The 23,816-nt window shown below is 48.8% G+C and overlaps 1 protein-coding gene across 1 annotated transcript; it reads left to right on the top strand.

Annotated features, from left to right (window-relative positions):
- The first annotated feature begins 623 nt into the window (after positions 1-623).
- LOC140406788 (uncharacterized) lies at positions 624-1,481 on the top strand. The gene is made up of 2 exons (XM_072494706.1): positions 624-684; positions 763-1,481. Exons 1-2 carry the CDS (start codon positions 624-626, stop codon positions 1,479-1,481), a joined length of 780 nt encoding a protein of 259 aa, XP_072350807.1.
- The last annotated feature ends 22,335 nt before the right edge of the window (positions 1,482-23,816 follow it).

Below are 23,816 nucleotides of genomic sequence, written 5' to 3'. Positions count from 1 at the left end.
ATACCAAATACTACTCTATTATTGTTGTCTCTACGCCTGGCCTGGTACATGTTGACCAGCTGGTAATTGTGGTTCGATACTGCTATAATGGAAAACCCTGTGAGAGATTTTTACCGATAGAAAACCATTCATCCACGACCTTGTTCAACAAAATACAACAAGTCCTGGGTGAACATAAGCTTTCACTTGAAAATATCCGTGGTCAGTCCTACGATAATGCATCTAACATGAAGGGCTCAGAGAAAGGGCTGCAAGCACTCTTTACAAACATTAACAGGTACGCAGACTATGTACCATGTGCAGCCCATTCACTTAATCTTGTAGGGGAAAAGGCAATGTCTACTGTACCTGAAGTTGTTGACTATTTTGGCATTTTGCAGGAGCTGTATGTTTTCTTTTCTGGATCTCCACGAAGTTGGGGGATTTTAAACACACAGGACAATCTACATTTTTCTCTAAAGAGCTTAAGTGTAACTATATGGTCTGCACACTATGAAGCAGTCCGGGCAATTAAAAATGGATATATGGGTATTTTACAAACTCTCAAATATATTTTTAAAGACTCAGAAGAGAAGCCTGAATGTAAACGAGATGCAAAGAATTTATACCACAAGTTGGCAAAGATGGAATGTGCTATTTTAACAGTCGTTTGGGAAGAAGTGCTGGAGTGTTTCAACAAAACAAGTAAGTAACTCCAAACCCCTGGTTTTGATGTATTTGAAGGTTATCTTCTGCTATCATCTTTACTTTTGTTTGTTAAAGAACTCAGAGAAAATTCAGCCGATAGGATTGCACACTATGAATCAGAAGCAAAAGGTTTGTGTGAAGATATCACCTCAAGTTATTCCAAACGCATTGTCACAAGGAAATTTTCAGATGGAACAAGTGGTATTGCTTCTTTGAGAGGAGCTGACAAATTTAGGATAGAAGTTCTATATCAACTCTCTGACTGCTTGATAATCCAGTTACGCAAGAAGATTGACCCATATGAGCAGATTGCGAAAAGGTTCAAGTTCCTCTCAGAATTGGGGAACAATTCTGAAATTGATGAGGACAGTATTAAACTTATAATATCGTATTACAAAGATGATATTGACCACAAATTAGTAAATGAGTGTTATCAGTTCAAAGAGTATTTGCACCTTAGGAAATCCCAGAACACAGAAGAAAACACGCCATCTAAAATGCAATGTGCAGAAGTTCATCAGCTTATTTGTGAGCAACACCTAATTGAAGTGTTCCTCAATATTACGACTGTGCTTAAGCTGTACTTGACAATGTCTACCATGAGCTGTGAAGCAGAAAGGAATTTTTCAAAGCTATCCTTTATAAAGAACAAATTTTGGTCTACCATGACTGAAGAGCGCTTAAATTCTTTATGCATATTGTCTCTAGAAAATGACATTGCAAGGAAGCTCTCATATGACAAAACTGTACGTGAATATGTTGCTAGAAAGAACAGAAAAAAGAATATTTTGTAAAATGTGCTTCATGTATGTATTCTCATAGGTGTCTAAAATAAAAGATTATATTAACTGTGGTCTTTTCTATGTTTTATTTCATCATTCTATGATGCATCATGCATGTATATAACATTTCCCTAATTTTCATCCCCCCATAACTCGAAAACTATAAGGCATAGGAAATTCTTATTCACACCAGTGACTTTGACATGTGAGATAATCCAGTACAGCAATTTTAATCAAAATCTGAGATGTAGTGGTTAAATTATTTTAAAATTTGTGGTGATCTGTCGTGGAACAACCCCATTGAAGAAGATAACAGTGGTTACCCAGACCTCGTTGCTGGTTGCGAAGGGGCCCCCATAACAGTTCAAGCTTCAGGGCCCCAAAAATGTAGGTCCACCACTGGACCCACTGGGCGTAGCACGAGAAGAACCCCAGGCATCGTTTGAGGGCCTTGGGGCAGTGGGGAAGGGGGAGTTCCATGAGGGGACGCATGCGATCGGGGCCGGGCCCTAGAACTCCGTTTTGAGCCACACAGCCGATGATGGCTAATCGGTTTGTGCTGAACATGCACTTCTCCTTGTTGTAGGTTAGAGTACATAGAGTACATAGAACATTACAGCGCAGTACAGGCCCTTCGGCCCTCGATATTGCGCCGACCTGTGAAACCACTCTAAAGCCCATCTACACTATTCCCTTATCATCCATATGTCTATCCAATGACCATTTGAATGCCCTTAGTGTTGGCGAGTCCACTACTGTTGCAGGCAGGACGTTCCACGCCCTTACTACTCTGTGAGTAAAGAACCTACCTCTGCCATCTGTCCTATATCTATCTCCCCTCAATTTAAAGCTATGTCCCCTCGTGCTAGACATCACCATCCGAGGAAAAAGGCTCTCACTGTCCACCCTATCCAATCCACTGATCATCTTGTATGCCTCAATTAAGTCACCTCTTAACCTTCTTCACTCTAACGAAAACAGCCTCAAGTCCCTCAGCCGCAGATGGTGACGTTATCCAGGTACGGGAAGGTGGCCCGCAGACCGTACCGGTCAACCATTCGATCCATCTCCCGTTGGAAGACCGAGATCCCGCTAGTGACGCCAAAGGGAACCCTAAGGAAGTGATAAAGGCGGCCGTCTGCTTCAAATGCGGCGTAGGGGCGGTCCGCCTTACGAATGGGGAGCTGGTGGTAGGCAGATTTCAGGTCTACTGTCGAGAAGACTGTGCAATCTGATTGACCATATCAGATATGCGTGGGAGGGGGTACGCGTCGAGCTGCATGTACCAATTGATGGTCTGACTGGAGTCAACGACCATCCTGTTTTTCTCCCCAGTTTTCACAACTACCACTTGGGCTCTCCAGAGGCTGTTGCTGGCCTCGATATTACCTTCCCGCACGTGGTCTGAGGCGAGGAAAATGGCGGCGCCCATGGGTCACACGTGGGGGGTGCAGGGACAATAACGGCGATCGAGAGGGCCTGGCACACAGCAGCGAAATGGCCTTTCTTCCCGCAGGCCTTGCAGAGCACGCTCCGCGCCGGGCAGCGCTGCCGGGGGGTGTTTTGACTGTCCGCAGAAGCAGCACCTGGGTCCCCGGGGTTGGTTGGCTGCCGCGCGGCGCAGGTCTGGGCTTGGCTGGGGGCGGTCGCTGATGGGGTCCACATTGGGGTGTTCGCTGGCGGAGTCCACGATGCCCAGGAGGGGTGGGCCGTGCGATCGGGGGCATACGTCTGCACATCGTGTGAGGCGACTGTGAGGGAGATCGCTAGTTTCTTGGTCGCCGCGAGGTTGCGGGTAGCCCCTTCTAAGAGTCGTGGTGGATGTAGGCCGACCCTATGCCCGTAACAAATGCGTCTCAAATTAGAAGTTCAGAATAGTCAACCGCCAAATTGGCCTGGCAATCGCAGTCCCTTGCCAGGGCATGCAGGGCACGCCAGAAATCTTCCACAGACTCATCGGGGAGTTGATGCCGCGTGGACAGAAGGTGTCTGGCGTAGATTTTGTTGGTCTGCTGAGCGTAGTTCTCCTTCAGTAGCGCCATGGCCTCAGCGTAGGGAGGCGCGTCTCAGATGAGGGGAAAGATATATGAGCTCAGGATCTGGAGCTTCTGTGCCTCTGAGGGTGGTTCTGTCACAGATCCGATGTCGGCTTCAAAGCAAGCTAGCCAATGTGCAAAGGCCGACTTGGCGTTGTCTGCTTGAGGGTGCAGCTGCAGGTGATCAGGCTTGATGCGGAGATCCATCGTTATAAAATCTCTGCGTAATAAATTGATGCACTATCAATTATGATGAGACGAGAGTAGAGTGTAATTGAGGCTTTATTAAGCAGAGATGTGTAGCCTCCTGCAGCTGCCGCCGAAATGGCTGCAGCTCAGAGAGCCCACACATTTATACTCCGTCTACTGGGCGGAGCCAGCAGGCAGGGATCTACCCCCGTACCTGTAGCACAGGGGCCTTACCGTAATACACCTCATATGCAGTAGATACAATACAACAGTGGTGACTACCAAAGAGAGAGCCCATAAAGCAGTGCATATTTCAGATGGAGAGAGAGAGCCCGTAAAGCTGTGCGTGTTCAGAAAGTGTAAGAGTTCATATAGCAGCAGGAGTTCACAGAGAGAGAAAGCCCATAAAACAGCAGCATGGAGTTGAGAGTGAGAACCTATAAAGCAGCGTGGAATTCAGAGAGGGAGAGAAATCATATAGCAGTGAGAGTTCAGAGAGAGAGAGAGTGAGCACATAATGCAGGGCAGAGTTCAAGGAGTGAGAGCTTATAAAACAGTGTGGAGTTCACAGACATGAGTGACCATAAAGCAGAGCAGAGTTCACAGAGAGACAGAGAGAGCCCATAATGCAGTGTCGGTTTAGAGCGAGAGAGAGAGAGAGAGACAGAGCCCATTAAACAGTGTGGAGTTCAGAGAGAGAGAGAGAGGCGGTAAAGCAGAGTTGAGTTTAGAGCAAGACAGAGATAGAGAGAGAGACCATAAAGCATTTGTAGGTCAGAGAGAGAGAAAGCCCATAAGCAGTAAGGGTTAAGAGAAAGAAAGCCCACAATGCAGCAGGTGTTCAGAGAGATGGAGAGAACTCATAAAACAGAGTGGAGTTCAGAGAGAGAGACGATAATGCAGCAGGACTTCACAGAGAGCCATACAGGAACAGCAGTTCAGAGAAGACGGCCCATGAACATAAAACATACAGTGCAGAAGGAGGCCATTCGGCCCATCGAGTCTGCACCGACCCACTTAAGCCCACACTTCCACCCTATCCCCGTAACCCAATAACCCCTCCTAACCTTTTTGGACACTAAGGGCAATTTAGCATGGCCAATCCACCTTTACCTGCACAACATGGGACTGTGGGAGGAAACTGGAGCAGCCGGAGGAAACCCACGCACACACGTGGAGAACGTGCAGACTCCGCACAGACAGTGTCCCAGGGGGAATTGAACCTGGGACCCTGGCGCTGTGAAGCCACAGTGCTATCCACTTGTGCGACCGTGCTGCCCACGGGTAAAGCAACGGGTGTTCTGAGAGAGGGAGCTCATAAAGCAGTGGAAGCTGGGAGAGAGAGAGCCCGTAAAACAGCATAAACGTCAGAGAAAGGACCCATAAAGCAGTGAGAGTTCCGAGAGAGCGAACGCCCATAAAGCAATTGTGACTTGGAGAGAGAGAGCCCATAAAGCAGTGGGAGCACACAGAAAGGGCCTGTAAAACAACATGACGTTCAGAGAGAGAGCCTATAAAGCGGCAGGGGTTCAGAGAGAGTGCCTATAAAGCAGCAGGGGTTCAGAGAGAGTGCCAATAAAGCAGCAGGGGTTCAGGCAGAGAGAGAGCACATAAAGCAGCAGGAGTTCAGAGAGAGAAAGAGAGAACCCATAAAATGTCAGGAGTTCACAGAGAAAGCCCATAAGGCACCAGGAGTTCAGAGAGAGAGAGAGCCCATAAATTTGCAGGTGTTTAAAGAGAGGGAGAGCACATAAAAGCAGTGGGAGTTCAGAGAGGGAGAGGGTCCATAAAGCAGAGAGGAGTTCAGAGAGAGAACCTATAAAGCAACAAGAGTTCAGAGGGGGCAGAATTCTCTGAAAATGGGGCTATGTTGCCACGCTGGCAGGAAAACCGGCGCCAACGACTCCGGCTTCAACGGCCCCTCAAGGTGAGGAATCCTCGCCTTTCTACAGGGTTAGGTGGATGCCGGAGGGGTTGGCGTTGCTCCAGCCGGCGCCAAAGGACCGGCACGGGTTTGCGCATGCGCGGAACGGCTGGTGTGATCTTGTGCATGCGCAGACCGGCCGGCGTAGTTCCGCGCGCGCGCGGGGTTTCTCCTCTCCGCGCCGGCCCCCGGGCAATATGGCGGACAGGGGCCCGGCGCGGAGGAAAAAAGTCCTCCCATGGAACAAGCCTGCCCGCAGATCGGTAGGCCCCGATCGTGGGCCAGGCCACCGTGGGGGTTCCCCCCGGGGTCGGATCGGCTCGCGCCCCACTGAGGACCGCCCCTGCACACTCACCTGCCAGGTTCCACGGTGCGCGAGGTGAGTAATTCACGGCAGTGGGACTGGGCAAAACTGGACGGCCACTCGGCCCATCGGGGTCCGGAGAATCACCTGGGGGTGGGAGGGGTGCTGTCAACGGCGCTGGAGAATAGGGCAGCCGACATCAGGGCGGTGGGGTGGAATATGCGCCTCCCCCCCGGGGATTCCCCGACCCGGCGGGGGGTTGGAGAATCCCAGCCAGAGAGCCCATGGACGCATTTCAACAGAGAAATTATTAAGTGTCATTTTGGGCATGATTGGCAGAATGTTTCTCAATGGCTGCATTGGTGAGATCATGGCCCATATTTAACAGCACTTAGTGCCAGAAATGAGCCCCACCAGCTTCTTGCCATTATTGGCTATCTTGCCGTCTGATTTGCCTGACTCGCGCCTCAGCATCTCGCCACTAACAAGGAGAAGCTGCTTTTAAGAGCTCCCTCACCACTCACTCCCAGTAAACACACAAGCATGGCAGCGCCCAGACCTGCTTTGATGATGCCGACCTAGCCAGGCTTCTCAATGCCATCAATGAGAGATGGGCATCATGGGCGCGATTCTCCACTCCCGCGCCGGTTGGGAGAATCGCCTGGGGCGCCAAAATTTCCCGGGACGCTGGTCCAACACCCTCCCGCGATTCTCCCAAGCGGCAGGAACGGCCCGGTCGAGTTTCGCGGGCCGCAGGCCGGAGAATCGCCGGGGACACCGAAAATGGCGATTCTCCGGCACCTCCGCTATTCTCAGGCCCGGATGGGCCGAGCGGCCAGGCCAAAACGGCCGGTTCCCCCCAGCGCGGTCCACACCTGGTCGCTGCAGTCGTGAGTGGTGCATGAACGCTGGGGGGGGGCGGCCTGCGGGGGGGCGAGGGGGGATCCTGCACCAGGGGGTACCTCAGATGTGGGGTGGCCAGCGATTGGTGCCCACCGATCGTCGGGCCGTCCTCTCTGAAGGAGGACCTCCTTCCTTCTGCGGCCCCGCAAGATCCGTCAGACATCTTCTTGCGGGGCGGACTTAGAGAGGACGGCAACCACGCATGCGCGGGTTGGCACCGGCCAACCCGCGCATGCGCGGATGATGCCCATTATGCGGCGCCAGCCACGTCATCTATGCGGCGACGCTTTTACGCGGGCAACAAGGCCTGGCGCGTGCAGATGACGCAGCCCCGATCCTAGCCCATTGTCAGGGCCTGAATCGGTCGGGACCGGGGCCGTTTCGTGCCGTCGTGAACCTCGACGGCGTTCACGACGGCGCGGCCACTTCGGCGTGGGAGTGGAGAATCGCGCCCCATGTTCCTCCCAGGGGGTTGGAGGACTAGCATCAGGGCCAGCAATACTGCCTGGGAGGCAGTGGCAGCAGTTGTCAGTGCGGGCAGCATGACCTGGAGGACCAGCGCCCAATTTCGGAAGGAGACCAACCACCTCTAACAAGCTGCAAAGGTAAGTTACCACCTCTCTCCTGGCATCAGTTCTGCCTGCCATCCTCAAATTCCCAGAATCCCCACACAGACCACTGGCTGATACCTCACACCCTCCCAACACCTGATCTGCGTGCTTATTCCTCAGCACCACTGGCACCCACTAGCACAACTCCTTCATGTCTAGTTGCAGTGCCCACACACACCCCCTGACCCATCCAGTATGTGGCTCACAGTGCCCTCTCTTTGTCCTCCCAGGAGAAGTTAGCCCATAATAAGAGGTACAGGGTCAAGGTGGTGGGCAAGATCTGAGTCCTTACTCTCTATGAGGAATGGGCACGGGAAATGGCGGGATTGTCCGAGGAGAGAGCAGTCACCGACAGCGAGGTTGGCCTGTGCCACAGAGGTGAGGATCCATTTGCCTTCACCCAGACGACCTGTGTCAAGTGAGCTGTTCATGTCAGATGAAAGGATTCTTCCCACTCACTGACTACATGTCCATTCTCCCGCAGGAAACCCATCTGATCGGGCCGGGCCATCCGGAGTCATCCCCCCTCTGCTACCCAAGAAACCACCTCAAGGAGAGTTCCAAGGAGGCTACCATAGGGGCATCACAGCTGTCACCCCTACGTTCCATCAGCGCAGAGACAAACAGCTCAGTGGGTGACATTAGTGGACAGGTTTCTGGGGCACAATCTGGTGAGCATCACACAGTTGCTGTTGCACTTCAGATGGCAGCAGGAACATCCAAGAGAGTCAGCAGTTGGAGGTCTGCTGGATCCCAGGACTCAGCTGAGCCCCAGTATTGGATTTAACAATTATTTAGGGGGTCCTTTAAGAGAATCAGCTAAAATATACTGGAAAATAAAATGATTCTTGAAAAATTGCTGAATCTGCAGAAATATGATCACGTTATAAAAATTGACTAAATTATTAAACCCTGACCATGACTGTCTATAGATGCTGATAAATGTTGCAAAAGATGTACTGTAAAAGTATGTCTAGAGAAGCAATACGAGGATAGATTCAATGAATTCACTACAATCTCTTAACAATGGTACAAACTGAGACGAGACATGGCTTAAGGAGTTTGACCATGGGACAGAATGCATGAGAACCGTGCGATGTCAAGGGAAGGATAATTAATTAGGAATAATTGATTAATGTCCAATTAACCAATCACCTGTTAAGTGACTGACATTTTCCTGAACAAATCAAGGGGGGGGGGGCTCAGCTGAGAATTAGAACCAATAAAAGTAAATAAGGGGTTAAACCATGGATGAGAATTTCCTTAAGAATGTGATCTGTATGATTAATTATTGAAGATTTTTAGCCTTCTGAGATTCTTGAAGCATCCGTGAAAACTACATTTGAAACCTTTGTTCAAATTACTTTGATTTTGTAGCCTTTTCTGGAACTACTTTTATTTTGAAGCCTTTTCTTTGAATAATAATAATCTTTATTGTTGTCACAAGTGACATTAACACTGCAATGAAGTTACTATGAAAATACCCTAGTCACCACATTTCAGTGCCTGTTAAAGTCCCGAAAGACGTGCTTGATAGGTGAATTGGACATTCTGAATACTGTCTCTTATCCCAAGGACTTTTCACTGTACTCTCAAAAGATTTTCGATACCTCTTCAACCGGACTGAGTACCTTATCCAAGTAGAGATCTTGTACCCAGTCAGATGCCAAGGCTCCAAAAGACTATGGGCGCAGGAGATGATCCTGCAATACGTATCACATTGCTTGGGTGGCCACCACAGTGGAAAGCCTGGAGCACAAAGTCATGTCTTGAGTGGTGATGCCCAAGGCATGGCTCAGCCTGTGACGACCATGGCTGCGGATCTCGACATCATGTCCCAGTTAGTGAGGGACATGTCGCACATGCAGGTGGACATTGATGAGGTACTGCAGGGCATGGCCCAGTCACTGAGGACCATCGCTGAGGGCGTCGACACTATGGTGTGGACAATGGGAAGCCGCCAGTATTGGCAGAATCAGATGATACAGAAGCCTCTGGAGCTCACTCCAGTTGCCCCTCCGCCCCATGAAGTTCCCCATGGCTCAACAGGCACTCTCAGAGAGGAGGAAGTGCTGGAGGCCGACCTGGGGCCTGCCACCAAAGAGACGATGCTGGTCCCCAGTTTTTCAAATTCCCCCTTCCTCACACCTGCGCATCTCAGAGGCAGCAGGCAGAACAGGGCGGCACGGCGAAGCCACAGATACTAGAAAGTTGTCGGGACTCTGGCTCCAGGCCCTTCAGAGGATGCCAGCCAAAGGCATCAAAGGCGTGAAAAGCAGCAGGCTGCCTCCACCTCTGATGTGAATCCTGGGAACAGTAGATCACGAAAGATCAAAAAGATTGAGAAGCACTGAGTGGGCACTGTGCGGTGCGGGGGGGGGGGGGGGGGGGGGGCACTATCCGTAGCTAGAAAGATTATAAATTTTAATTGTTCACTATTAAAATATGTTACACCTTATAAATGTGAAACATCTAGGCGGGATTCTCCTGAATCGGCGCAATGGCCCGACGCCGGAGTCAAAAACGGCGCGAACCACTCCGGCGTCGGGCTGACTGGAAGTAGCGGAATGCTCCGCACTTCCGGGGGCTAGGTGGACGCTGGAGAGATTGGCACCGCGACAGCCGGCTGTCATGTGAGAGTACCTTTAAGAAATGGGTGTTTATTACTGCAGTGATGTCAGATAGTGGGTGGAGCTGGGCTGTCTGTCAGCTTTTTACTTTCGTTTTAGACTGTTTGCTGCAGGGTGTGTTTTAGTTTTGTTTTCAGAGATGGATAGCTGCAGTCACAGCCAGAAGCTGTATTAGAGTCACTCTGTAATCTAAAGACTGCAAATCGATCCTGGTGATTTAAAACTAATAACAGTAGTGACTGTAACCTGATGTGCTTCTGGTAAAAGGTGTTTTAAGTCTTATGGATGTTAAAAGGAAAGCTTAAAGGATTACTTAGTGTTGTATTCTTTGTGGGCTGTATTTGAATTAATGTTTGCTAAGATGTTCACTGTATGTTTTAAAAAGGTTAACTTGAGTTCATACAATAAACATTGTTTTGTTTTAAAAAATACTTTTCCATTTCTGCTGTACCACAGCTGTAGAGTGGGCCGTGTGCTCCCCATACCACAATCTATTAAAAGTTGTGGGTCAGCTGAACTCCATGATACACTTTGGGGTCTGCTGTACCACACCTGTAGAGTGGGCTGTGTGCTCCCCATACCGCAATCTATTAAAGGTTGTTGGTCAGGTGAACTCCATGATACACTTTGGGGTTCTCTAAACCCTGGCCTAAATGTCTATCTATTGGATTGGCTTAGTGAACTTAAAGACAGTGAGAGGTGAGCATATTGTGGTTGCTTTTCAGGTGTGGTATTCTAGTTTAAGTAGGGAGTGCGTTGTGGACAATGGCTCTTTCAGAGGCTCAGGCGTTTTTGGGGGTGGAGATGGTCGCACGCAGTACCTTACAGACAGAGACTAAAAGCAGACTGTTAGATTCGGCAAAAACATTGCAGTTAACATTACCTGACAGAATGTGAAAACATTAGTTAATTATCCCTGTGGCTGAGCATTTAAAGTTGCCTGAGATACAGGTCGACTCATTGGAAATGGCAAAAATACAGTTACAAATTAAACAAATGGAACATGAGTAAGAATTAAAGCAGCTTGAATACGAGAAAGAGGAAAAACAAAGAGAGGGAGAAAGATATAGAAAGGAAAAAGAAAGAGAGAGAGAGGAAAAAGAAAGAGAGAGGGAGGAAAAAGAAAAGGAGAGAGAAGAAAGGTGAAAACAAAAAAATAGCCCTAGCAGAACAAAAAGAAAGAGAAAGGGAGATACAGTTCAGGGAAAAAGATAAAGAGAGAGAGTTTGAACTTCAGAAAATGGCCATGAAACATGACAGTCAGTTAAAATTGGCAAACGTAGAGGGAAATGTGCAGTTGGATGATAGTGATGAGGATAGTGAGAAAGAGCGTCATAGTCGAAGGTTTGGTGGGGATCTATTTAAATATGTCCAAACATTGCCAAGGTTTGATGAGAAGGAGGTGGAAGCCTTTTTCATTTCATTTGAGAAGGTAGCTAAACAAATGAAATGGCCACAGGACATGTGGGTATTACTGTTTCAAACAAAGCTGGTAGGTAGAGCTAGTGAAATGTTTGCATCACTACCAGAGGAGGCATCTGGTACGTATGAGGAGGTGAAAAAATCCATCTTAGGTGCATATGAACTAGTGCCTAAAGCCTACAGACAAAGGTTTAGAAATTTAAGGAAAGAATTTGGTCAAACATACATGGAGTTTGAAAGGCTCAAACAAAGTAATTTTGATAGGTGGATAAGGGCTTTGAAAATAGACCAAACCTATGAAGCTCTCAGAGAAATTATCCTTTTGGAGGAGTTTAAAAAATCAATTCCTGATGTAGTGAGAACACATGTGGAAGAACAGAGGGGTAAAACTGCGAGATTAGCAGCAGAAATGGCAGATGATTATGAATTAGTTCATAAATCAAAGTTTGGTAAAGGCGATGTGATGGGAGATAATAGGAGAGTGTACCTCGGATTAAAAAAGAAATCCAGGAGGGTGGAAAAGAAATGAAAAATGTCAAATGTTTTCACTGTAATAAACTAGGCCATGTAAAGTCACAGTGTTGGTGGTTGAAAAAAAGCACTGGGAAGGCTGATGTGGTAAAACAGGATAAGACAGTGGAGTTTGTTAAAGTGTAAAGGAAAGCCCAAGTGAAGCGAAGGAGGTGCAAAAGATTGTACAGCCTGATCAAGAGGTGATTGATAAGAAGGTGCCAGATCTCTTAAAAGAATTTACTTGTGTGGGTAAAGTTTACTCATGTGTATCAGGAGGAGCAGGTAAAGAAGTCACAATTTTAAGAGATATGGGAGCTAGTCAATGGTAAGAGATGAGGAGTTATGTAGTTAGGGGAGAATGTTGCCAGAAAAGGTGGTAATATGTGGAATTCAGGGTGAGGTGTAGTGTTCCATTATATAAGGTAAGGTTGGAAAGTCCAGTGAAGCGTGGTGAAGTGGTAGTAGGAGTAATAGAGAAACTATCTTGTCCAGGAATACAGTTTATCTTGGGTAATGATATAGCTGGATCGCAGGTGGGAGTGATGCCTACTGTGGTTGATAAGCCAGTGGAAAATCAGACAACTGAAGTGTTGAAGGACGAATATCCTGGGATTTTTCCGGATTGTGTAGAAACAAGGTCGCGAAGTCACAGGTGTAGACAAGAGGAGACATCAAAGAGTGAAGATGAAGTTGAAGTGCAATTATCAGAAACGATTTTTGATCAGATGGTTGAAAAAGAACAAGAACAGGTGGAGGATTTGCGAGTTACACATGAGATACCAGTGGGAGGTCATTTGGGAATAAGGAAAACTCAAGCTAAAATCCAGAAACATTTTTATTGGCCTGGACTACATAAAGATGTAGTTAAATTTTGTCAATCATGTCACACATGTCAAGTGATAGGGAAACATCAAGCAGTGATAAAACCAGCGCCCTTAATACCCAGAATTTGAGGAACCTTTTACAAGGGTCCTTATTGATTGCGTAGGACCGCCTCCTAAAATGAAAAGTGGGAATCAATACGTAATATTACAGCTCAAAGATTGTGGAGGAGTTACTTAAATTCTTTACTAGATATGGACTACCCACAGAAATACAATCGGATCAAGGATCGAATTTTACCTCAAGGTTATTCAAATAAGTTATGGATAGTTTAGGAATAAAACTATTTAAATCAACTGCATACCATCCAGAATCGTGGGGAGCATTAGAAAGGTGGCATCAGACATTAAAGACAATGTTGAAGGCTTATTGTCACGATTATCCAGAGGATTGGGATAAAGGAATTCCATTTGTACTGTTTGCAATTAGGGATGCACCTAATGAGTCAACCAAATTCAGTCCTTTTGAACTAATTTTTGGTCATGAGGTAAGGGGACCACTTAAAATGATTAAGGAAAAATTGGTGAGTGAGAAATCAGAACTGGATTACATGTCAAATTTTAGGGAACGATTAAATACAGCAGGTGAATTGGCTAGACAACATTTATAAGTTGCACAAAATGTGATGAAACGGCTAGCGGACAAGAAATCCAAAGTTCCTAGTTTTGCCAGTGGAGATAAAGTTTTAATGTTGTTACCAGTGGTAGGTGAGCCTTCAAAAGCTAAGTTTGTGGACCTTATCAGATTGAAAGGAAATTAAATGTGGTGAATTATGTGGTAAAAACACCAGATAAAAGGAAGACTCGCCGAGTGTATCATGTGAATATGCTTAAAAGGTGTTTTGAAAGGGAACGAGAGAAAAAAGAGGAGGTTTTAATGACTCTAACTCAAAGTGACGAACCAAATCCAGATGATTGTGAATTTGACATACCTCAAATTAAATTGGAAAACGAGGTTGTTCTTAAAAATTGGGATAAATTGTTGAGTTACCTTCCAGATGAAAAACGAGCTGACCTGAAAGAGTTATTGATATCACATGGACAAGTTTGTGGAGATAAATTGGGAAGTACTAAAGTGGCTATACATGATGTAGATGTCGGAAATGCTGTTCCAATCAAACAAGATCCGTACACACTTATCCCTTTAAAATTGGCACAAGTTTATAAAGAGATTGAGAGTATGCTTAAAAATGGCATAATTGAAGTGGGTTGCAGCCAATGGAGCTCACCCATAGTGACGGTACCTAAACCAGATGGTACACAATGGTTGTGTGTGGACTATAGAAAGGTTAATGCAGTTACAAGAACGGACTCTTATCCTATCCCATGTTTGGAGGATTGCATTGAGAAAGTGGGACAATCTGCTTTTTTTTCCAAACTGGATTTACTTAAAGGTTACTGGCAGGTACCTTTATCCGAAAGGGCGAAGGAGATTTAAGTTTTTGTGACTCCAGATGGTATATACCAATTCAAAGTTATGTCATTTGGCATGAAAAACGCCCCAGCCACATTTCAACGGTTAACCAGAAAAGTCGTTTCAGGATTACCCAATTGTGCGGTATACATCGACGATTTGGTAATTTTCAGCCAGACATGGAAAGAACATTTAAAACATCTGATGGTCTTGCTGAAGAAACGTCAAAAGTTTCAGTGGACAGCGGAGTGTCAACAGGCATTTGACGGCCTGAAAGCTGTGATAACCAATGCTCATGTGTTGGAGAATTACAAGGGACTCTGTGATCAGATTGAACTAAAGTATCTGACTTTAAAGAGAAATGTTGAGGTGTAGAGAAATGAACGGATCGTGCAAGGACCTTCTTGTTCAAAGAGACTGTCAATCGAGAAATATTTCAGTTGGAGGAAGAAGAACAGAAAAAATGGACTATATTATTGTACCTGTTTGCGTGTGTTGTTTTTTTTAAACGATAAAGTATATTTACTGTGTGCATTTCTTAAAGAATGGTGAAAAGGTGAAAAATGAAATCATCTTGAAGTTGATGATTTATTTATTTTTCTTGGGGGGAGGTGTCATGTGGGAGTACCTTTAAGAAATGGGTGTGTATATAAGTATCTATAGTGAGAGTACCTTTAAGAAATGGGTGTTTATTACTGCAGTGATGTCAGAGAGTGGATGGGGCTGGGCTGTCTGTCAGCTTTTTACATTTGTTTTAGGCTGTTTGCTGCAGGGTGTGTTTTAGTTTTGTTTTCAGAGCTGGATAGCTGCAGTCACAGCCAGAAGGTGTATTATAGTCTCTCTGTAATCTAAAGACTGCAAATCGATCCTGGTGAATTAAAACAGTAATGACTTTAACCTGATGAGCTTCTGGTAAAAGGTGTTTTAAGTCTTATGGATGTTAAAAGAAAAGCTTAAAGGATTACTTAGTGTCGTATTCTTTGGGGGTTGTATTTGAATTGATGGTTGCTAAGGTGTTCACTGTATGTTTTAAAAAGGTTAACTTGAGTTCATAGAATAAACATTGTTTTGCTTTAAAAAATACTTTTCCATTTCTGCTGTACCACCCTGGGGTGATGTTGCACAAACCTTGGGAGGGTGGATCAGGATAGTCGGAGTAGGAGGGTGGGAGCGGGAGGTCGTGGGAGGCACACGCATTGAACATTCAGGGAGTGGAACCATTTTGTTCATGAAGGGCACTCCCGGAGACCCCGGTGCGGGCAAGGCGGCATGCATGCCATCCCCTGGACCTGGTGCATCCCGGCGATGGCGGTAAATCCTTCAGCCCGGGCATCTTGGTGGGCTTGGTCCAGCTAAAAATTTGAAATAGTCAGCTGCCCGGACATACAGGGCATCCGTGACCTCATGGATGCATTTGTGGGACATCCGGGTGCGGCGATGACCAGCTGAGTCGCACGTTTCGGCAGCTCCAGGTGAAACGGACTTTTGGGCTCTTGATAGGAGCCCCAACGGCAATTTTGACGGCTAAAAACACTGTGCGGTAAACCAGAAGGGAATCCCCCCTGGATACGGATGGAAAAAGGAGGAGAAAGTGGCCGGATTGCAGTGGATCCTTTAGAACAGCGGCAAGGAAGGCAAGCAAAAACCAAGATGGCGTCGGAAGGTGGCAGTTTAACATGGGGCCCTGAACAACAAGAGTTCTTGAAATGCTGTGTGGAAGAGCTCAAAAAGGAAATGAAGAAAGAGCTGTTGGCCCCGATACTACAGGCGATCGAAGGGCTAAAGGAGGAACAAAAGACCCAGGAGCGGGAGCTTCGGGTCGTGAAGGCAAAGGCAGCCGAGAATGAGGGCGACATACAGGGCCTGGTGGTGAAGACGGAGATGCATGAGGCACATCAGAAACGATGTGTGGAAAGGTTGGAGGCACTGGAGAACAACGCAAGGAGGAACAACTTGAGGATTCTTGGTCTTCCTGAAGGTGCGGAGGGAGCGGACGTCGGGGCATATGTGAGCACGATGCTGCACTCGTTAATGGGAGCGGAGGCCCCGGCGGGTCCGTTGGAGGTGGAGGGAGCATACCGAGTGATGGCGCGAGGACCGAGAGCAGGAGAAATTCCCAGAGCCATAGTGGTGAGATTCCTCCGTTTTAAGGATAGAGAAATGGTCCTTAGATGGGCAAAGAAAACTCGGAGCAGTAAATGGGAGAACGCGGTGATCCGCGTTTATCAAGACTGGAGTGCGGAGGTGGCGAGAAGGAGGACGAGCTTTAATCGGGCCAAGGCGGTGCTTCATAAAAAGAAGATAAAATTTGGAATGCTGCAACCGGCAAGACTGTGGGTCACATATCGAGGGAGGCACCACTACTTTGAGACGGCAGATGAAGCGTGGACTTTTATTGTGGAAGAAAAACTGGAATGAGCGGGTTATTAAAAAGAACGTTTGAACAAAGTGGTGGGGCGAATGTGGGGGGCGAAGAGGGGGGTTAAAAAGGGGGGAAAGAGGAGTTTTATGTACTAATCCTGCGATGTGGTAACTTTTCTCTCTTCCACAGGTGGTGATGGGGGAGGAGGGGAGGTGGAGGAGATGGGGCGTTGGCCATAGGGGGCGGGGCCAAGGGAGAAGCGCGGGCTTGGTTCCCGCGCTTTGATAATCATGGCGGGAATAGAGAAGCAGGAAGGAGGGGGCGTCGCACGGTGCGAGCCGAGGTCACGGGGGAAGCCGAGGTCGGCCAGAGTTTGATGACTTCTGGGAGCAACATGGGGGGAGTAATTACGCTAGCGGGGGATCTAGCGGAGGGGGTGGGAGGGGGGAATTACTGGGTTGCTGCTGCTGGGGAGAGGGGGGAGCTGGTATGGGAGGGGATGGGCGGGTGGGCACTTGCCTGGGGGAGATACAGCTGCGTGGGAACCGGGTGAGGAGCTGGAAAAAGGGGATGGCTAATCGACAAGGGGGGGGGGGGTAGGAAGCCCCCCAACCCGGCTGATCACGTGGAACGTGAGAGGGCTGAACGGGCCGATAAAGAGGGCACGGGTACTCGCACACCTTAAGAAACTTAAGGCAGATGTGGTTATGTTACAGGAAACGCACCTGAAACTGATAGACCAGGTGAGGCTACGCAAAGGATGGGTGGGGCAGGTGTTCCATTCGGGGCTATATGCGAAAAACAGGGGGGTGGCTATATTAGTGGGGAAGCGGGTAATGTTCGAGGCAAAGACTATAGTGGCGGATAACGGGGGCAGATACGTGATGGTGAGTGGCAAACTACAGGGGGATACGGTGGTTTTGGTAAACGTATATGCCCCGAACTGGGATGATGCCAATTTTATGAGGCGGATGCTGGGACGCATTCCGGACCTAGAGATGGGAAAGCTGATAATGGGGGGAGATTTTAATACGGTGTTGGAACCAGGGCTGGATAGGTCGAAGTCCAGGACTGGTAGGAGGCCGGCAGCAGCCAAGGTACTTAAAGATTTTATGGAGCAGATGGGAGGTGTAGACCCGTGGAGATTTAGCAGACCTAGGAGTAAGGAGTTCTCGTTTTTCTCCTATGTCCATAAAGTCTACTCGCGAATAGACTTTTTTGTGCTGGGAAGGGCGTTGATCCCGAAGGTGAGGGGAACGGAGTATACGGCTATAGCCATTTCGGATCACGCTCCACACTGGGTAGACTTGGAGATAGGGGAGGAAACAGGAGGGCGCCCACCCTGGAAAATGGACATGGGACTAATGGCAGATGAGGGTGTGTGTCTAAGGGTGAGGGGGTGCATTGAAAAGTACTTGGAACTCAGTGATAATGGGGAGGTCCAGGTGGGAGTGGTCTGGGAGGCGCTGAAGGCGGTGGTTAGAGGGGAGCTGATATCAATAAGGGCACATAAAGGGAAGCAGGAGAGTAAGGAACGGGAGCGGTTGCTGCAAGAACTTTTGAGGGTGGACAGACAATATGCGGAAGCACCGGAGGAGGGACTGTACAGGGAAAGGCAAAGGCTACATGTAGAATTTGACTTGCTGACTACGGGCACTGCAGAGGCACAATGGAGGAAGGCACAGGGTGTACAGTACGAATATGGGGAGAAGGCGAGCAGGTTGCTGGCACACCAATTGAGGAAAAGGGGAGCAGCGAGGGAAATAGGGGGAGTGAGGGATGAGGAAGGAGAGATGGAGCGGGGAGCGGAGAGAGTGAATGGAGTGTTCAAGACATTTTATAAAAAATTATATGAAGCTCAACCCCCGGATGGGAGGGAGAGAATGATGGGCTTTTTGGATCGGCTGGAATTTCCCAGGGAGCACAGATCGAGGTAGAAGAAGTGGTGAAAGGAATTAGAAGCATGCAGGCGGGAAAGGCCCCGGGACCGGATGGATTCCCAATCGAATTCTATAGAAAATATGTGGACTTGCTTGCCCCGGTATTGACGAGGACCTTTAATGAGGCAAAGGAAAGGGGACAACTGCCCCCGACTATGTCTGAAGCAATGATATCGCTTCTCTTAAAGAAGGAAAAGGACCCGCTACAATGCGGGTCCTATAGACCTATTTCCCTCCTAAATGTAGATGCCAAGATCCTGGCCAAGGTAATGGCAATGAGAATAGAGGAATGTGTCCCGGGGGTGGTCCACGAGGACCAAACTGGGTTTGTGAAGGGGAGACAGCTGAACACGAATATACGGAGGCTGTTAGGCGTAATGATGATGCCCCCACCAGAGGGGGAAACGGAGATAGTAGTGGCGATGGATGCCGAGAAAGCATTTGATAGAGTGGAGTGGGATTATTTGTGGGAGGTGTTGAGGAGATTTGGTTTTGGAGAGGGGTATGTTAGATGGGTGCAGCTGTTGTATAGGGCCCCGATGGCGAGCATGGTCACGAATGGACGGGGATCTGCATATTTTTGGCTCCATTGAGGGACAAGGCAGGGATGCCCTCTGTCCCCATTATTGTTTGCACTGGCGATTGAGCCCCTGGCGATAGCGTTGAGGGGTTCCAAGAAGTGGAGGGGAGTACTTAGAGGAGGAGAAGAACACCGGGTATCTTTGTATGCGGACGATTTGTTACTATATGTGGCAGACCCGGCGGAGGGGATGCCAGAAATAATGCGGATACTTGGGGCGTTTGGGGATTTTTCAGGGTATAAATTGAACATGGGGAAAAGTGAGTTGTTTGTGGTGCATCCAGGGGAGCAGAGTAGAGAAATAGAGGACCTACCGTTGAGGAAGGTAACAAGGGACTTTCGTTACCTGGGGATCCAGATAGCCAAGAATTGGGGCACATTGCATAGGTTAAATTTAACGCGGTTGGTGGAACAAATGGAGGAGGATTTCAAGAGATGGGATATGGTATCCCTGTCACTGGCAGGGAGGGTGCAGGCGGTTAAGATGGTGGTCCTCCCGAGATTCCTCTTTGTGTTTCAGTGCCTCCCGGTGGTGATCACGAAGGCTTTTTTTAAAAGGATTGAAAAGAGCATCATGGGTTTTGTGTGGGCCGGGAAGACCCCGAGAGTGAGGAAGGGATTCTTACAGCGTAGCAGGGATAGGGGGGGGCTGGCACTACCGAGCCTAAGTGAGTATTATTGGGCCGTTAATATTTCAATGGTGATTAAGTGGATGGGAGAGGAGGAGGGAGCGGCGTGGTAGAGATTAGAGAGGGCGTCCTGTAGGGGGACTAGCCTACAGGCTATGGTGACAGCCCCATTGCCATTCTCACCGAGGAACTACACCACAAGCCCAGTGGTGGTGGCTACACTGAAGATTTGGGGACAGTGGAGACGGCATAGGGGAAAGACTGGAGCCTTGGGGGGGTCCCCGATAAGAAACAACCATAGGTTTGCCCCGGGGGGAATGGATGGGGGATATGGAATGTGGCAAAGAGCAGGAATAACGCAACTGAAAGATCTGTTTGTGGATGGGAAGTTCGCGAGTCTGGGAGCGCTGACCGAGAAATATGGGTTGCCCCAAGGGAATGCATTCAGGTATATGCAACTGAGGGCTTTTGCGAGGCAACAGGTGAGGGAATTCCCGCAGCTCCCGACACAAGAGGTGCAGGACAGAGTGATCTCAAAGACATGGGTGGGGGATGGTAAGGTGTCAGATATATATAGGGAAATGAGGGACGAAGGGGAGACTATGGTAGATGAACTAAAAAGGAAATGGGAAGAAGAGCTGGGGGAGGAGATCGAGGAGGGGCTGTGGGCAGATGCCCTAAGCAGGGTAAACTCGTCGTCCTCGTGTGCCAGGCTAAGCCTGATTCAGTTTAAGGTATTACACAGGGCGCATATGACTGGAGCACGGCTCAGTAAATTTTTTGGGGTGGAGGATAGGTGTGCGAGGTGCTCGAGAAGCCCAGCGAATCATACCCATATGTTTTGGTCATGCCCGGCACTACAGGGGTTTTGGATGGGGGTGACAAAGGTGCTTTCAAAAGTAGTGGGGGTCCGGGTCGAACCAAGCTGGGGGTTGGCTATATTTGGGGTTGCACAAGAGCCGGGAGTGCAGGAGGCGAGAGAGGCCGATGTTTTGGCCTTTGCGTCCCTAGTAGCCCGGCGCAGGATATTGCTAATGTGGAAAGAAGCCAAGCCCCCGGGGGTGGAGACCTGGATAAATGACATGGCAGGGTTTATAAAGTTAGAGCGGATTAAGTTCGTTCTAAGGGGGTCGGCTCAAGGGTTCACCAGGCGGTGGCAACCGTTCGTCGAATACCTCGCAGAAAGATAGATGGAATGGAAAAAAGAAGGCAGCAGCAGCAGCCCAGGATGGGGGGGGGGGGGGGGGGGGGGGTGGATGGGGGGGGGCGGGGAGGAGGAACCAGAAGGACTCTCAGGGTTGTTAATATATACTGTATAATATGTATAGGTCGTTGCTACAGATAATTATATATTGGACTGTTAAATTATATTTAACAGAGAGTGTTACTTGTGATAAGGCAGTTGCCAATTAGGGTTAGTTTTCATTTTTGTTATTTATTATTTATTCATTTTCTGTTTATAAAATAGGTCATTGTTATTTGTGTTGTTATAATATTGTGTAAAGGATGCACAATGTACTGTGATGGTTGACCAAAAATTTTCAATAAAATATTTTATTTAAAAAAAATGGATGCACTTGTGGGCTGTAATTTGTGATATGCCGCACAAGTTCCCACTCGAACCCTGGAATGTACCGGTGGCATAGACATTCAGTCTGCGGTGACCGTCACAGCCACCGGGAGCAGGTGTCCTCCTCCTCCTCCATGGGGAGCTAAGTCTGCGCAGGTGATGCTTTGTCTCTTTGTTGAGACGGAGTCTCCTGCGGCACATTTCCAGAAGGATTTTGACAAGGTGCCATATAGGAGGCTGTTAAATAATTTAAGAGCCCATGGTGTTAAGGGTAAGATATTGGCATGGATAGAGGAGTGGTTGACTGGCAAAAGGCAGAGAGTGGGGATAAAGGGGTATTTTTCAGGATGGCAGCTGGTGACTAGTGGTGTGCCTCAGAGGTCTGTGCTGGGACACTGGGGACGATTCTCCCAAATGGACCCCAAGTGTTCGCGCCGTCGTGAACGCCGTGGCATTTCACAACGGCGCGAACCGGGCCCGGATACGACCTATTCTGTCCCCAACAGGGGGCCAGCACGTCCGTCGCATTTCACGATGGCGCCAACCGGGCCTGGGTATGACCTATTCTGCCTCCCACAGGGGGGCAGCACGGCGCTGGAGCGGTTCACGCCGCTCCAGCCTCCTTTCCTGGCGCCAAATTGGCACCGCGCCAACCCAAACATGCGCAGTTGGGCCGTGCCAACCTGCGCATGCGCGGGGGACTTCTTCTGCATGCTGGCCCCGACACAAAATGGTGTCGGTGTTCAGGTGTTGGCCGCGCAGGAATGTAGCCCCGGGGGGGGGGAAGGCCGGCCCGCCGATCGGTGGGCCCCGATCGCGGCCCAGACCCCAACGGAGGCCCCGCTCCCCTCCCCACAGGCCGCCACCCAGCCCTTCGCACAGAGCTGCCGCCAGGGGTGAACGGCACCGGCGGGACTCTGTCGTAACTGCCCGGCCGCTCGGCCCATCCGGGCTGGAGAATCGGCGGCCACGCCGATTCCAACGGCTGGCGGCCAACGCCGCACCAAATGTGCTGCCGCAAATGGCGGCGATTCTCCGCACCTCGGAGAATCGCGTGCCGGCGTTGGGGCATCGTGGCGCGGTTGCAGCGATTCTCCAGCCTGGCACGGGGTTCGGAGAATCGCCCCCCATAACTTTTCACAATATACATTAATGATCTGGAAGAAGGAACTGAGGGCATTATTACTAAGTTTGCAAATGATAAAAAGATCTGTAGAGAGACAGGTAATATTGAGGAAGCAGGAGGGCTGCAGAAGGAATTGGACAGGCTAGGAGAGTGGGCAAGGAAATGGCTGATGGAATACAATGTGGAAAAGTGTGAGGTTATGCATTTTGGAAGGAAGAATGGAGGCATAGACTATTTTCTAAATGGGAAAAGGCTTAGGAAATCAGAAGCACAAAGGGACTTAGGAGTCCTAGTTCAAGATTCTCTTAAGGTTAACGTGCAGGTTCAGTCAGCAGTTAGAAAGGCAAATGCAATGTTAGCATTCATGTTGAGAGGGCTAGAATACAAGACCAGGAATGTACTTCTGAGGCTGTATAAGGCTCTGGTCAGACCCTGTTGGACTATTGTGAGCAGTTTTGGACCCTGTATCTAAGAAAGATGTGCAGGCCTTGGAAAGGGTCCAGAGGAGGTTCACAAGAATGATCCCTGGAATGAAGAGCTTGTCGTATGAAAAACTGTTGAGGACTCTGGGTCTGTACTCGTTGGAGTTTAGAAGGATGAGGGGGGATATTATTGAAACTTACAAGGTACTGCGAGGCCTGGATAGAGTGGACGTGGAGAGGATGTTTCCACTTGTAGGAAAAACTAGAACCAGAGGGCACAATCTCAGACTAAAGGGACGATCCTTTAAAACTGAGATGAGGAGAAATTTCTTCAGCCAGAGGGTGGTGAATCTGTGGAACACTTTGCTGCAGAAGGCTGTGGAGGCCAAATCACTGAGTGTCTTTAAGACAGAGATAGATAGGTTCTTATTAATAGAGGGATCAGGGATTATGGGGAGAAGGGAGGAGGATGGGGATGAGAAACACATCAGCCATAAATGAATGATGGAACAAACTCAATTGGATGAATGGCCTATTTCTGCTCCTATGATTAATGGTGTAATGCTGTCCGTCATCTCCTCGAAAGACCAGTGCCGCCTGTACATCTTGGGCCATTGCTGGCGTCCCCTCTGGGTTCGTCCTCAGCCTGATAGGTGGCTGGGTCTTCAGGGTGTGCAGCAGCCCTCTGCACATGGGGTGTCGCCTCCAGCCTGTGTCGACTATTCTGCCTTCTCCAGCATCTGTCTGCCTGGGCTGCCACCAGCACCGCGAGGGCATCCTCTCCAGGACCAACACCACCAGCCATTTCAGTCTCTGTAAGGAATTGGAGAAGGAGAGAGACCGACAATCAGTTCAGGTTTCCACCCCGGGACCCACAAATCCCCCAAGCCT

The sequence above is a fragment of the Scyliorhinus torazame genome, chromosome 2, assembly GCF_047496885.1.
Source record: "Scyliorhinus torazame isolate Kashiwa2021f chromosome 2, sScyTor2.1, whole genome shotgun sequence".
Classification (NCBI taxonomy): domain Eukaryota; kingdom Metazoa; phylum Chordata; class Chondrichthyes; order Carcharhiniformes; family Scyliorhinidae; genus Scyliorhinus; species Scyliorhinus torazame.
Note: the sequence above shows the minus strand (reverse complement) of the source record. Positions and strands in the feature narration are given on the sequence as shown.

Bases quoted from the DNA above. Each gene is read 5' to 3' on its own strand.
- LOC140406788 (XM_072494706.1), top strand. From the start codon at position 624: ATGGAATGTGCTATTTTAACAGTCGTTTGGGAAGAAGTGCTGGAGTGT. The intron at 685-762 runs GTAAGTAACTCC...TGTTTGTTAAAG, and splicing joins GGAGTGTTTCAACAAAACAA to AACTCAGAGAAAATTCAGCC.